The following is a 15,740-nucleotide window of genomic DNA, read 5'->3' as shown; positions in this document are numbered from 1 at the left end:
TATGAGAAGGCTTGGAGATGCAGAGAGAAAGCACTCCACATAGTTAGGGGTACGCCTGAAGCTTCATATTCGAAGTTACCTGGGTACTTGCACATGCTGCAGTTGAACAATCCCGATTCCATTACTGATTTGAAGGTAGACGAGGGTCACTTCAAGTATTGCTTTTTTTCTCTGGGTGCTTGTAGGCGGGGATTCAAGTTTTGTCGACTTGTTATATGTATTGATGGGTCCTTCTTGAAAACTAGGTATGGTGGCCAAATGTTGTGTGCCGTGGCATTGGATTCAAACAGCCACATATTTCCGATTGCTTTCGCAATAGTTGACAGTGAGAACCACGACTCTTGGACCTATTTCATGAGGAAGTTGAAACAAGCGATTGGTGATGTTGAGAACTTAGCATTCGTATCGGATAGGCATCAAAGCATTGTTCATGCTTTGGAACTTGTCTTCCCTGATGCACCCCATGGCGCATGCTACCACCAAATTATTATGAACGTGGCTAGCAAGTTCAAGACTGATTGCTTCACGGATCATATTTACAGTTGTGCATACTCGTATAAGAAGACAGATTTTGAAAGAGAGTTTGAGAAGATAAAAGCAATGGATGTTCGAGTTGCACTATATCTTGAGGGCATTGGATTTGAAAGATGGGTTCGTGCGTACTTTCCAGGGGACCGTTACAATGTAATGACAAGTAATTGGGCTGAAAGTTTCAACAGCAAAACTAAGGCCGCAAGAGCCTTCCCGATCACTGCTTTTGTTGAATTCATCAGGTTTACTATTCAAACATGGTTTGCTACTCGAAAGGAAAACGCTGAAAAGTGTAGCACGACTCTATCACCAGTTATGGAGGGGGACTTGTCATGTCAATTTGAGAAATCTCGGTTCTTAAGCGTCGACAGAGCTGGACCTTATACATTTAATGTCCACCCCGGAGGAATAGTTCAGAGCGGTGGTATAGTTGATTTGGAGGCACGAACATGCAGTTGCGCCCTATTCCAAATCATGAAGATTCCTTGTCTACATGCATGTGCTGCTGCTCAAGAACGAAATATTAGCATGTACGCATTGTGCTCTCAATATTACACAAGAGAGAGTTGGAAGAGCACATATGAGGGGACAATTATGCCAGTTGGTGATGAGGATGATTGGGAATTGCCTGAAGACATTAAGAACATCCAAGTTGGAGTACCGATTGAGAAGAAACCTGTAAGCCGACCGAAGAAGCAAAAGGTCGGACGAATTAGGAAAAATTGATATCCTTCTAATGGAGACAAGGTTGTGATACAACGATGTTGTAGCAAGTGTGGTGGTAAAGGGCACAACAAAGCGTCTTGCAAGTACCAAGGTTAAATTGTTTTGTTTGTATTCTAGTTGACCTATTATGTTTTATTTCTGCTTGAACTAGTAATATTTGTTATGTGCTGGATTTTGCAGGTTTTTTTTCTGTTTTTTTCTCCATTATGAAACTCTTAAATATGTAATAATCCAGTGTTGGTTCGATAGTGCACGATGCTGGTACGACAATGCACGATATTGTTTGTTGTATGATTCTTTAAATGTATCTTACAATATGGTACGATGTTGCTCGATGTAGTACGATAGTTAATGTACGACATTAGGGTACGATAATGTACGATATTGGTCCGATAATGGTACGATGGTATGGTTTCAGTACAGTTTCGTGAAATTTGTGAGGCATGTGAGGGTACGATAGAGTACGATAGTGATCGACGATAGTACGATGCAAAGATTAAGCACATTAAAATGTAGTAATTACAAAAAGAGCAATCAAAAAAATTATACAATTCAAAAAAATTAAGACCGTTCAACATAAGTTTTGGTAGAATAAGTCTACACACCACCTTTGCCTAAAAAGTTTCATATTATTGTCAGTTACATTATCAAATGGTAGTTGTAGAAGCTTATGTTCAATATGCTCAATTACGTAACATCCGCAATCGCCACTGCATTAGAAAATAAACAATAATTTAATAAATTTTGTAATTAAGAAATAATAATTAATATGTGATATTTAATAAAGTTCACCTAGATTTTGTTTGCGGTACGAATTCACGTGGAGTGAGTTTCCAATCGAAGGGTCTGACCTGGCTCTCTGATGCTGTCAACTGAGGCGCGAGTATAACGTCATGGTTCTCAAATAAACCGGACTGTCGCAAGACCGACGGGAAAATGGTACACAAGTCAACCATCAAGCTGATCAAATCGTTTTCGGAAATTGATCCAATACTGGAGTCAAAGATGTTGAGCATCCACCCATTCAGGTCTGCCTCTACAGCTACCCAATGCAATTGGTCTTTCAAGAAGAGGGCAAAATAAATGAACTCCTTGTTCTGCCAACTCGGTAAGAACTGGACTGCATCACCCCTAACTAGGTCCAATATACTGTCATCCCAACTAAATCTAGAGTAGTCAAAACCTGGAAAAGCATCCCACTGAGCCTTCAATGATTCGGGAAAAATTGTAGGCATAACAACACATTTCTGAGGGTACACGTTAGGATAAAATTCTAGACGCCTTCTCATAAGATGGAATGCTGCATCTAAATGCTACATTAAAGGAAAATTAAGTCAGTAACCACATTATCGTACCAAAATAAATAAACAAAAAACTATCAGACATGAATATAGTAACTATCGTACCCCAATCGTACATGAATATAGTAACAAAATAACAACAATAAAACATTCTATCATACCCATATCGTGCTAATGTCGTACCATCATCGTACCTTTATGGCAAAAACTAATATTATACAACATCGTACCCACTAGCATCCCACTGTCGTACCATCATCGTACTACCATCGTACCTATATCGTCCCACTACAAATTCTAAAATTACGATGGTAATAGTAACTACTTAACAAATTATATCGTACCCCTATCGTGCTAATGTCGTACCACAATCGTACCATTGACATATAAATAGCTTATAATTTGACACTTATAATTATCGTACTACCATCGTACACCAATCGTACCTATATCGTACCACTACATATAGAAATATTTAAATAAATTTTCAACATTATTTAATTATGAAGTTATAGAAAACTTACAGAGTCAGAAAGCCATGTCCTCGGAGTATGCAGTTTCAGGAACTAAGCAGCATCGTGTGTCCCTGAGAAGCATTCCCTCGGATATTTATTCCCAATGGTGCCAAGCAACCACTTGTGAAAGGTCATAAGTAATTTACCATCAACAACCCTCAATGGATCCACATTCACTGCTGTCTTCGATTTCTTATTCCTTTTCCTCATTGCAGTGTACTTATCGAACCACCTAGGCCTCTTTCTTTCTCTCCTCTTCTCCGGTGCTGGTGGAGCTATGTTTAAGAATTGTACTTCAGAATCTTCAGTATCTCCGATTACAGTAATTTTCATATCCTCTGGTGTGCGAAAAATGTGATCATCTACATCATCAGGTCTGTAATCGTTAGGGAGAATGTCTTCATCTACAGGAGACTGAGGGCCTTCTTCAGTGGACTGAGGGTGTGGATCTGGAGCTGGCCTACTAAGATCTTCCATCATTGTCATCAGCTTCTGCAATTGACCCAAGATCTCGGACTGACCTTTAATAAGGGCACTTTGTTGCCCTTCAACCTTTTCCATCCTGGCCAAAATCATAGAGTAGCCTGGTTGCTCAGCTTGGGAGGAGGTGCTGGCATGAGGTGTTGATGGGGGAACCTCAGGTGCCTCAGGTTGAGCTGGTGGAACCTCCTTAAAAATATTTGCTGCTTCTGCTTGCTCAGCTAACTTTTCAACAAGCTTTTCAGCCTGGCTCTGTAAGGCTTCCTGTGTAGGCTGTCCATCGGGACCCACCTCTAGTTCCTCTAACCTCATGTCCACATACAATGGGGCTTCATTGTCTGTAAGGGTCCTCACATACTGTTCTTCAGCAGGTCGGGCACACAAGTAGGGGTATACTGTCAACTGCCACAAAAAACAATGCATATTTAGATTGGAAAGCAAAACAATATAAAAAATAAGTAATTGTCATCGGTGAAAAATGGTACACTATCATACCCCAATCGTACCATATCGTACCCATATCATGCAATTATCGTACCCATAACATAACAATATCGTACCCGTAAGTGAGAATTACTTGCTAACTATCGTACCATCATCGTACAACATCGTACCAATATCGTACCTCTACAACAACATTAATAAAGAATGCATATCGTACCCCCATCGGACCATCATCGTACCAAATCGTACCCCTTAGCCAGTTTTCAAACAGTTGACAAATGTAGAGTCCAAGAACTTTACTTAGCTAATTGTTTAGTAGTATTATCTTTGTTACTGTGGATTTTTGGTTCAGACCGGGAATTATTTGGACACTCATAGTAGTACTTATATATTTTCTAAGTTTAACCTATAGTTTAAGAATATTAAGTATAACCTAAGGTTTGATTATATGACTGATAATTAAGGATTATATTTATTATACTATAAGGTTTAGATATCAACCAATAGGATTTTAAGCACATGTTATGAATGGGTAATTAAGGATTAAGTATTTTTGAGGTTTAAATAAATAAGGGTAAAGTTTGAATGTTATAGGGTCAGTCAGCAGCTTTGAATACGTTGAAGGCTTAGTCAAGGCTGTTTACTCCATTCAAACTTAGCTAAAAATGTGTAATTTTGTGTTTAAATATTCAGTGTGTGCCGGTATATCGCAGCTATAGGGGGCGATATATCGCAGCACGTAGATACGGAAAACACGAGACGATGCACGGTCGCCTCGGGCATACTGGCCCAGGCGATATATCGCCTACAGGGGGCGATATATAGCCTCCTCCAGCATAAATTCAAACATTTTTGAATTCTTTTCCTTTCAGCCATTCAAACTTCTTCAAAAGTCCAGCATCTTTTGAACGAGTCTTCAGCCTCTACTGAACGATTATTCAAATGATTTACACCTAAAAAGCCATTATTTTTATTCAAGTAAAATCAAGATACTTTCATTCCCAAACTCTATAAATAGGACCTAGTACCCAGCCATTATTCACCTTTTGCTCTAAATTCAGAAGCTGCTAGTGTTAAGTGAGTGTGAGAGTGTAAACACCTGGTTTGGGAAAATCATAAGCTTCAACATCATAAGCTTATCAAACACTTTGGGAAGTGAGGTTCTATAGTATTTCGGTTGTGGTGTAATTTGATCTTACAAGTCTTTGAGGTAACCAAAACTCTAGTTCATTTGTTTTAAGTTATTTTCCCTTCTCTTAATCTTCTACTCAGTCTCCTAACCCCATTTTATTTTGGTTAGGAAATCTAAGCTCTTGAGCACATAAGTTTTGGTAAGTGTAACTTTCAATGGTTTAGTCTTTCCATCCCTTTCATTTCATCTCTTTTCTTCTTTAGACTCACTCTTTTTAATGGTTATTAGGAGTGTTCCAAAAAGTCCCAACTCAGTCCACATATCCCGGTAACTTTGGTAAGGAAAATAGGCTAGAATCAATATGTTATATGCTTATGTTATCTTATGTTTTATGTTATTAAATGTGTTATGAATATGTATGTTTGTAGGCTTGGGCTTATGCCCTATTTGACTAACAAGTCCCCAAAAAGATTATGGGCATATGCCTACTTAGCTAGTAGGACACCACTAATCTCATGGGCATAAGCTTGTTTAGTCTATGGGACCCCAAGTAATAATGGCCATTATAATAAGTGTATCTATTAAGTGTTATGATATGTCTTTACGTTTATTATGAAATTTATGTTTATGACTATGTGTTAGATTTTCCTTGCTGGGCATTAGGCTCATTCCTTTTTGTTTTATGTGCAGGAAAATAGCTTTAGAGGCGGTAAGATTCGTGACGCTTAGAGGATGTGTATCGATGATGAATGGAGTCAAGGGGCCAAGCGTTATTCGATTCGAGGATGTAGTCTCATTTTACTTTTTTTTTTATGGTTTTACATGTATTTTCCGCATTTTCTATGTAACTCTTTTCATTTCAAGTTATTTTTGTTTTAAAGACAATGGGTATCCATATCCTACTTATTTTTATGAAAGTAACCTTTGTTTCTACAAGTTTATAATAAATTATGGTATTTTTGCAAATGTATGTTTTAGTAAGAATTTGTATGTATAGTTCGATAATGGTCCAAGAGTCTAGATTAGTGGGTCATTACAACAAAAAACCACAAAATAACCCCATAATCGTACTCAAATCGTACCCTATCGTATTCCTATCGTGCAGTACCCATAAAATTGCATATCTAGAAAAAAATATAGAACATTCAAAAGTAAAGTAAAAGCTCACATTTTTGGCAAACAACTTAATGAGTTGCTCTTTGTGTATCTCTACTTTCTCCTTGCTCTGCCAGTTGATCATTCTTGGAATGCCTTGGCCCAATCTCACAGCATAATCCTGACCCAACTCAATGATGGACTCAAAAGCCCAATACTGCAATGCTGCAGCATACCCATAAATAGAGTACTTGGCCTCCTTCTGAGTCTTTCCTTTCTCAATCTTCTTCTGTAAATGCTTCTTCATTTCAACAAAGTCTTTTTGACAAGTTTGTAACAACTTCTGGTATGATATCTTCCCCCACGGGTACTGGAAAAAGAAGCCAACGTCATCTACCATCTTCAGCATGTCAGTCCAAACCATCAACTTCTCCTCTCGACCTTTCAAAACACCCTCAACTAATAAGCACAAACCCATCTTGTACACATCATCAACTATTTGACAACTCTCAAAAGTTCTGCGCAGTTGCCCTATGCTCACTGGGGAATGACCATTGAAGTACTCAAGAATCAACCGATCCGAAGTGGTCTTCGCTTTAATCTCAGCTTCAGACGGTCCGGCCTCAAAATTTAAACCAGTAACTAAAGCGAACTCCAATTGGCTAAATCTACATCTTTTTTTACCAATATAAAACTGGACTTCGTCAGTCTTCTCCCCTCTGAATTTGTGCAACAACAGCTGATGGACTAAGGCACCAGAAAAATTTAATGGTTCCGCCATGAAGAACTGTTTGAAAGGGGATTCCTTCACCCTATCCAATAAACCACACTGTATAAATTTTGCTTTAATCTTTGGAAAGTACCAACTGTCGCGCCAAGTGATACGTCTCGTAAAATGTTCCTCTACTGGAACTTTCAGTTGTGGAGGTCTTAAGTTCTGCATAAAAAAAATAAATACCCAATTAAATAGAATAACAAAAAAAATCATCAAATATTATATTCTGCAATATACTATCGAGCAACTATCGGACACTATCGCACCATATCGGACACCAATGAAAAACTGGAACTATAACAATATCGTGCACTGTAACGCCCTGGTTACCCCAGAACAGTTACGGTGAACAGTGAACCGGAAATTTGACTCGCTACCCGAGTCCTTTGGTTAAAAACGTGATCTAAGTGCTATTATCAGGTTAAGGTGAAAAACCAATAAAAAGGAAAGGGTACATTTCATTAAGTAAATAAACTGCTCATGAGCCTTTCAAAATGTTTACAGGTAGTTCGTAATACAAAAGAGTTGCTACGGTTTCAAATTTACAGTCCCCGCCGGCCTAAGCGGCAAAAGTAGGGTAAACCCCTAGTCCCTCTGAGAACTCCTTGACCGTGGCGGTCAAGCGGCCCTGTATGTACACCACATCGCCCAAGCTCTCCACTCAGGGTTGATTAAGCTTTTCCTTTCCTTTACCTGCACCACATAGCACCCATGAGCCAAGGCCCAGTAAGAAAACGCAATAAGACATGATATAATATCAACAACGATCATAATAACCATTCAGGACTACCAGTCCAAACAAATAGGTGACAATAGCCAAAAGTCACAATAGTGAGCATCGCTCCCTCTAGCCATGTGACGATAGGGTCACCAGGGCTTAGAATATAGGTGATTCTTTCATAAGCTTGGTCAGGACAGGTGTATGGTGATTAGTCACCAACATAACCTTCCTCACGACTCTAGAGTCGAAACTATGGACAACGTCCCTTAGCCATGTGACAAACGGTCACCGGGGTCATATACCTTGGCTATAGTCATCTGGTCGTAGACTAGGCAAGCGCTTATAAGTTCTTCGACCTTAGGGTCGGTCCTGCATTAATGCCATAGAGCCATTCAATGCATGATCATCGACTTTAGAGTCGGTCCCTGACTAGTCAGTGTCTCAAGTAGGTAATCAGCGTTCACTAGCATTTAATATGCAATCCACGTCCACATATATCAACCAACATGCCTCAATATCAAACCATGCATGTCATATACCTATACAGGGTGCAACTGTATTCATACACTGTTTTCTTACCTCTGGTTCGAGTGAGAATTATAATATGAACGACCCCTGAGAACGATCAACCTTTAAATTCCTTGACGGTCACCTGGTCATAACCAAATTATAGAATTTATCAATAAAAATGATAACCGAGGGATCCCAAACCAAATCCCAACCCCCGAGACATCAAATACTACCCAACCGGGTACTAGGTCCAACCCCGAGGCCTATGGTTTGATTCCCCAAGCTAAAAACCACATTTTGGCAAAATTGGCCTTAAGGGCCGCGGCCACCCTCTGCTGCGCCGCAGCGCGCCTCCAAACAGAGAGGCTCCCCATCTGCCAGACGCCAAGGGCCGTGACGCTCCCCTGCTGCGCCGCGGCGCTCAGCCCAGAATGGCTAAGTCGGCCACACGAACCAGTTTTTTTCCCCTGTGCTTCTTCCTCTCAAACCAGTCCCTCCAACCCTCATAAAACCTCTTCCTAACACGCAATTTAACCCCCAAACAACTCCCTTAGCTCACTCACATCAAACCCCAATCAAACTAACACCAAAACCCCCTTTGATTCTCATTTCCCACACCAAAATCCATGATTCAAAAACTAAAACGAAAACAGAGTACCAGCTGTGTTATATGACCAAAACTCACCTTGAAACTAGCTTTAAACCCCCCCTTACAAGCTGAACCAAGTCCCCAACCCAGCCTTTAAGTTTCCCTAGCTTGAAACTCCACCAAGAACTCAAAACCCTCAAAGGAGAAGTGAAGAGGATGATGTACGGGAGAGGAAGATGAGAGTGCCTCTGTTTTGTTCTGTTTATTCCACCACCTTCTACAGCCACTAAACATCATATATATCCTCCCTAAAAAGACCAAAATACCCTTGTGCCATCCAAAGCCTCTTAAACCAACTCAAGGGCAAAATTGGTACTTTTCGCTTAACCCGTTAATTATAATTAACGCTTCCCAATTCCCGCTAATCTCAAAATCCTCAAACACCAATAATTCATACCTCGTTACCCTAAAATCCCCGGTAACGCTATAATCATTAATAACACCCTGAGACTCACCCCGAGCCCCGAGCTCAACCCTGTTATGACCAAACCGATAAATCCCGTTCAACGATCGTCTCATGTCGGAATACTCGAACCAATCCACATTATAATGTGGTCTCACAATATATCATTAACACGCAACCAAATATTCAATTATACCCTCAACGGGCCAAATTACCAAAATACTTCTGTAAACAAATGTGGATTCACATGCACACATTTAACATCATATTATAATATAATTCTCATAAGCATGCATAAACACATTTAATGGCATAATTAAACTGTTATGGCCCTCCCGGCCTACTAATCCAGCCATTAACCATAATAGGGAATCCGGGGCATTACATGCACAATCGTACCTCACATCGTACACCATCGGATTATAACAACACAACCATTTGTTCCCACTATCAGGCACACATCGTACCCAACATCGTACCCTATCGTACCTCCATCTTCAACCTCAAGTTATCAGAAAACACAAACCTATCGTACCAACGTCGAACCACTATCGTACCCCTATCGTACACTCATCTTCAACCTAAAGTTATGAGAAACACAAATACTATCATACCCCTATCGACCCACTATCGTACCCTATCGTACCTCTAAAAAACCCATAAATTTTTTTCAAAATTTTACGGTTTATCAGATTTCACATAGTCAGATTTCACATAGTCAAATTCAACAATACATACTATAACATTTTCCAATGGAAAAGAAATTGAAAAAAAAACACATACCCTAGACATTTTTGCGTAATGGGGTGTTGGTTTTTCTTCTCCGGTGAGGCTTGGTTTTTCTTCGTCTCCGGTGGGGGTTTTTCCGACCGTCGGGTGAGGGAGAGAGAAGCGTCGGGTGAGGGTGGGTGAGGGAGAGAGAGGCATCGGGTGAGAGTAGTTATGTTGCTCGATGGTTTTGTGGGAGTGAAGAGTTTTGGGAGGGAACGGGAAATGGGCAGGGGAAAAGCTGAAAGGTACGGTTTTTATTTAAGTTTTTCTATCACTATCGTGTACCATCGTGTACCATCGTACTAATAGGTCCGCATCGGGTACCATCGTGTACAATCGTACTAATAGGTCCGCATTAACTTTATAACAACTATCGAGCATATATCGGACTACTATCGATCCATTATCGTACTTAAAAAGGGTGTGTAGATTGAAAATAATAATCGGGCAACCATCGGGTAACCAAACATATCGGGCAAACATCGGGTGGCCATCGGACCTCATCCCTAACCTTGAAACTCAACAACTATCGTTCCTGCATCGGGCCTCTATCGGACACTATCGGGCATTTAGAAAAAAACTCAAGGAACCCAAAAAAACGCAGATTTTCACCAACCACGATTTTCACCCAAAAAACAGCAAAAAATACCAACAAACTACAGATCCAACATCTAAACAGCATTCTAAATCATAAAAACAACCAGCAACAACAAGAATCAAAGAAAATCACTTACCCATGTGTATCTTTCTTGCAAGATTTTAGAGAGGAAATGTATGGGATTTTGTTATGAGAGGGGTATTTTTGGTATTAAATGAAAGATGAGCATTTGTATCATATGGTGGTTAACTTTGGTTCAAATTTTAATTATTAAGCTAATGTAAGCATAATTTATCAAATTTCTCATTATAAATTACCACATCATCATCCATAGTTTCACATCCAGTTCATATCCATAATTCTATCCATTACAAAATGGCACATTGAAAAAACCACCAGACAAAAAATAAATGCCCTTTTATTTCTGGTTACCTTTTCCCCTTTTGTCCCTATGAAAAATGATTCTTTACAAGAAACTAAATTCTTCTAATGATTGGATGTGAATAATAATTAGAGGATTTAGGATCCAGTTGAGATAAGATCAAATGCAATATTATATACTTGAATAATGTTTGTAAAATTATATATAACGTAGACGACTGGTATACATTTGTTGAAAATTAATTAATCAATACCGTATATACAACTTATCACTTAGAATTACAAGCTTTCTAGTTGATTTTGTTTTATTTCTCTTTTAAATATTTAATCATATACTTCAAGTATCATATATTCTTATATAAAATTTTTGTATCTACATATTCTTGGATTAAATTAAGGGGCAGGATGCAAAATGACCATTAATGTTGTGTGAAAGTAAGTATATGTCCATATTTTTAATTTTGTAGTAAAATAGCCTAATCATCTATTTAATATCACATATTACCAAATACACCCTTTAACAAATTACTATTTTATTCTAAATATTTTAATATTATGGTATATGTATATTAGTTTTGTTTAATTAGTTTTTATTATAAAGTTATTTTGATTTTTTTTCATTTTTTATAGGTTGTTGAATGATATACCATACCACAAAATATATATACTGAGTTGAAAAATAATATACCATCAAAACTTATAAAATTATTACTAAAAAATGTATATACTATGCTAACAAAATTATATACTACCATTAAAATGTATATACTATGATACAAAATTATATACTACCACTATGTATAATAAAATAGAAATTAAATATCACAAAAAAAAAATTATATACCATACCACAAAAAATATATACACTAATTGGAAAATAATATACCAACAACCTAAAACTTAAAAAATCAATATAACTTCAAAATAAAAACTAATTAAACAAAACTAATATACATATACCACTATATTAAAGTCATACAGTCCTAAATAAATAAATAAATTATAAAAAAGGGCAATTTAGGTAATCAACAATATAAAATGGTCATTTATCTACAATTTAAAAAATGAGGACATTAGCTTCTTGATGGCTTTATTTTGGGCTAAACATTAGATATTTAATAATTAAATCAATAAAATTGTACATATTATAAAATATAATTATTATTAAATTATATTTTATTAGTATAAATTCAAATATATAAATTATCATTATTATAATAATACTTAATACATAATCTTAATTTTTTTTATCAATTTATATATTTTTTCAAATATATATATATATTCATATCAAGTAATAACAAACATTATAAATGCATTATGTATAAATGTAGTGTGTTGTATAAAGAGTTTGATTACGTAACTACATAAGAAAGTATCTATCAAGAGTAAACAAGTTTTATTTTCAATCACAGAAGTGTGCTTTGAAAAATATCATGTTAAAATATTTTGTACCTTAAATAAAGGTAAACAAGACAATTTGTGATTTAAAAAGTTATCATGTTTTTTTTTTTGAAACTATAAACAATGTTTTCGTTAATTTTTTTTAATATGTTTATATCATTCTTTTAATATATGATATTGTTTATTTATTTAAAATCGATGATAATTTCAAAAATATGATAAAAATAAATTAATACATTTTAAAAATAAATAAAACTAAGTAAATGGGCATTACACGTGTGCACTCTTAATAGTTAATACATATGGATGGTTACTTTAATATTAACGACTGGATTAAGATCAATGGTTCATATTTATAGTTGTTAATTAATATTGCTAAAAATAAATTTTGATTTTTTCAAATTTTTGGAAGGATCACCTGATGAAAAATGTGTATTTATTATGAAAATATAATATTGTAAACTTTTTATTTTTCAAATACACGTCAATTTCTAAATATAGCTAGTGTCTCTCATTAGTTGGAAACAACATTAATTATGGCAAAAAAAAAACGAAATTAATATAAAAAAAATATTTACCTGTTGGTGACTTTCTATACTAAGTTACTATGTTGTCACATCATCATAATTCTTAGTACTCATCTATAGGTAGTAACCATTAAGAAGTCTTCCACATATATATAGATATAAGGAATATATCATTTTATACGATTGTTCCTAAAATAAACTTAGTACAATTGTTGTTTAGTTAATACTTTGTATATATATTGTGGTGTACAAGATAGCCACCAAAATGATCTGTTCTAGACTCAGAGAGATTCTTCCTTCAATCATTTCAGAGAACCAAAGTGGTTTTATTAAAGGCAGGAATATTGCACATAATATAATGTTGTGTCAAGATCTAGTTAGGGGGTATGGGAGGAGGAATGCTCAAGCATCTTGCCTTTTTAAAATAGATTTGCAAAAAGCCTATGATGCTCTGGACTGGAATTTCTTACAGGAGATGATGACTGCACTTAAGTTCCCTAATAAGTTTGTTCAGTTAATAATGAAGTGTGTAACAACAGCTAGGTTCTCTCTTATGATTAATGGGGTGCCTACTAGACTTATTTCTGCTAGAAGAGGAGTGAGACAAGGGGACCCGATGTTCCCTTTATTGTTTGTGATAGGAATGGAGTACCTCTCTCGAATTTTAGCTAAAGTAGCTAAGCATCCGGATTTCAAATATCATCACAGATGCAGCAACTTACAGCTAACTCATATGTGCTTTGCTGATGATTTACTGATGTTTAGCAAAGGAGATTTCAAGGCAGCTTACTTATTATTGAGAGGTTTTCAGCTGTTTTCGGAGACATCTGGTTTGAAGGCTAATAAAATGAAATCTGCAATTTATGGTGTTGGGCTTAATGAGGAGAGTTGGTTTCAGCTTACTGAAGCTTCTGGCTTGCAACGTAGCAAGTTGCCTTTCAAGTATCTTGGGATGTCAATTAGCAACAAAAGAATTACCAAAACTGAGTGTGAGTGTTTGGTTGAGAAAATGGTGAAAAGGATTCGAATTTGGAGTACTAGAAACCTTTCTTATGCAGGGAAATGTGTACTTATTAACTCAGTGTTGATGTCCATTAATACTTACTGGTCCCAAATGATTATTCTTCCTTGTTCAGTGATAGATAGAATCAATCAGATTTGTCGAGGCTTCTTATGGAAGAATGGAGATAATATGGAAGGCCCTGGGCGAATTTCTTGGGCAGAGATTTGTAAACCAAAGCAGCATGGAGGTCTGGGTTTCAAGGATATTGGTCTTTGGAACAAGTGTGCTCTAGGGAAATATGTTTGGGCGTTAGCTAACAAGGAAGACAATATGTGGGTTAAGTGGATTCATGCGGTCTACATAAAACAGCAGGATTGGTGGGACTATGTGGCTCCTAGCTCTAGCAGCTGGTATTGGAAGCAATTGGTTAGAGTTAAAGATGGATTAAAGGTCATATATCATCAAAAGCTCTCCGCCTGGGATCAGTACAGTGTTGCTAAAGCTTACATTCTGATGAAGAATAATGCAGAAACCAGATGGAATTATGCAGCAATATGGGATAGACTTGGTCATCCAAAGCACAAATTTATTGCTTGGCTGGTGTTAAAACAGAGGTTGCCGACGAGGGATAGGCTTCACAGATTTGGAGTTACTCAAGAGACTATGTGTGTAATCTGTGGTCTTTGTCCAGAAAGTCATCGGCACCTATTCTTTGAGTGTAAGTTCAGTACACGTTGCTTGGAACCCATCTTGAATTGGTTAGGAATAGGTTCTTTTCGTTTTGAACTGCCTGGGTTGTTGAACTGGATCAGAAGGAGTAAGCATTCTTCTTGCAGAAGGAGAGCTTATACTAGTGCAATTTGTGCTTGTATATACCATATTTGGGTAGCTAGGAACTCAGCTTTATGGAATCTGCAGCTGCCTCTTATAGGGTATATAATTCAACATATTAAGTTTCAAATTTGTCATAGATTTAGCTGGTTGTTGGCTAAGAATCTAAGTATTGAGGATTTAAGTTGGGTGAGGAATTTACTTTGTAATTAATTGTGTTTTGTTTTAGTGAGAGGTTGTAATTGATTAAAGTTTGTAATAGTTGTGCATAATACAAAGCTAGCTGATTTACCAAAAAAAAATACTTTGCATATTGTAAATGGGTAACTCCATGTATTAACCATTTTTTTCTCCTTTATTATAAATATTTATCCCTTTCAAAGTTTTTCACAAAAATAACTTCAAACCCACTTAAAAAGTCTCAAATACCCTTAACACAAATTAGGGCTATCTCTTCTCTTTCAACCTTTTCTTTCTCCTCTCTCACGTTTTGCAGCAACCACATTTTCTTCTCACCATGATCAAGAGAAAAAGTCCAATGCACCAACTATCTTCTTCTACTCATATTTTCTCTAAATCATCATAACAAAATCTAAATCACAAAAGATAAAAGACAGAATTCGATTGACCAAAAGAACTCATACTCTATAGTTTTAACATCAATATTCTTTTGAAAAATTCCCCAAAGTTGAAGGAGAAATGAGTATTTGAAGCAATTGATAATGAGAAAGTTATTTTGTTATTTATAAGTTGTGAGTATGTTATAAAATAATTTATGTGTGTTTTTCGCCCTAATATAGGCTTAGAAACCAACCAAAAATATTAATTTTATGTTGACATTATGAATTTCTATTGAAATATGGGATTTAGGGTTTTTGGGTTCGAACATGGTTCAAAACAAGTTTGGACATGATTCAGACAAAGTGCAAACATGATTAAGACC

At 36.6% G+C, this 15,740-nt stretch overlaps 1 protein-coding gene across 1 annotated transcript; it reads right to left on the bottom strand.

Moving 5' to 3' along the window:
- Positions 1 to 2,467: 2,467 nt before the first annotated feature.
- LOC133816758 (uncharacterized) lies at positions 2,468 to 3,625 on the bottom strand. The gene is made up of 2 exons (XM_062249082.1): positions 3,083 to 3,625; positions 2,468 to 2,570 (listed from the first exon to the last, which is right to left on the bottom strand). Exon 1 carries the CDS (start codon positions 3,557 to 3,559, stop codon positions 3,125 to 3,127), a length of 435 nt encoding a protein of 144 aa, XP_062105066.1. The 5' UTR covers positions 3,560 to 3,625; the 3' UTR covers positions 2,468 to 2,570; positions 3,083 to 3,124.
- Between the last annotated feature and the right edge of the window lie 12,115 nt (positions 3,626 to 15,740).

The sequence above is a fragment of the Humulus lupulus genome, chromosome 2, assembly GCF_963169125.1.
Source record: "Humulus lupulus chromosome 2, drHumLupu1.1, whole genome shotgun sequence".
Lineage (NCBI taxonomy): Eukaryota > Viridiplantae > Streptophyta > Magnoliopsida > Rosales > Cannabaceae > Humulus > Humulus lupulus.
This window is presented reverse-complemented; position numbering and strand designations above follow the sequence as displayed.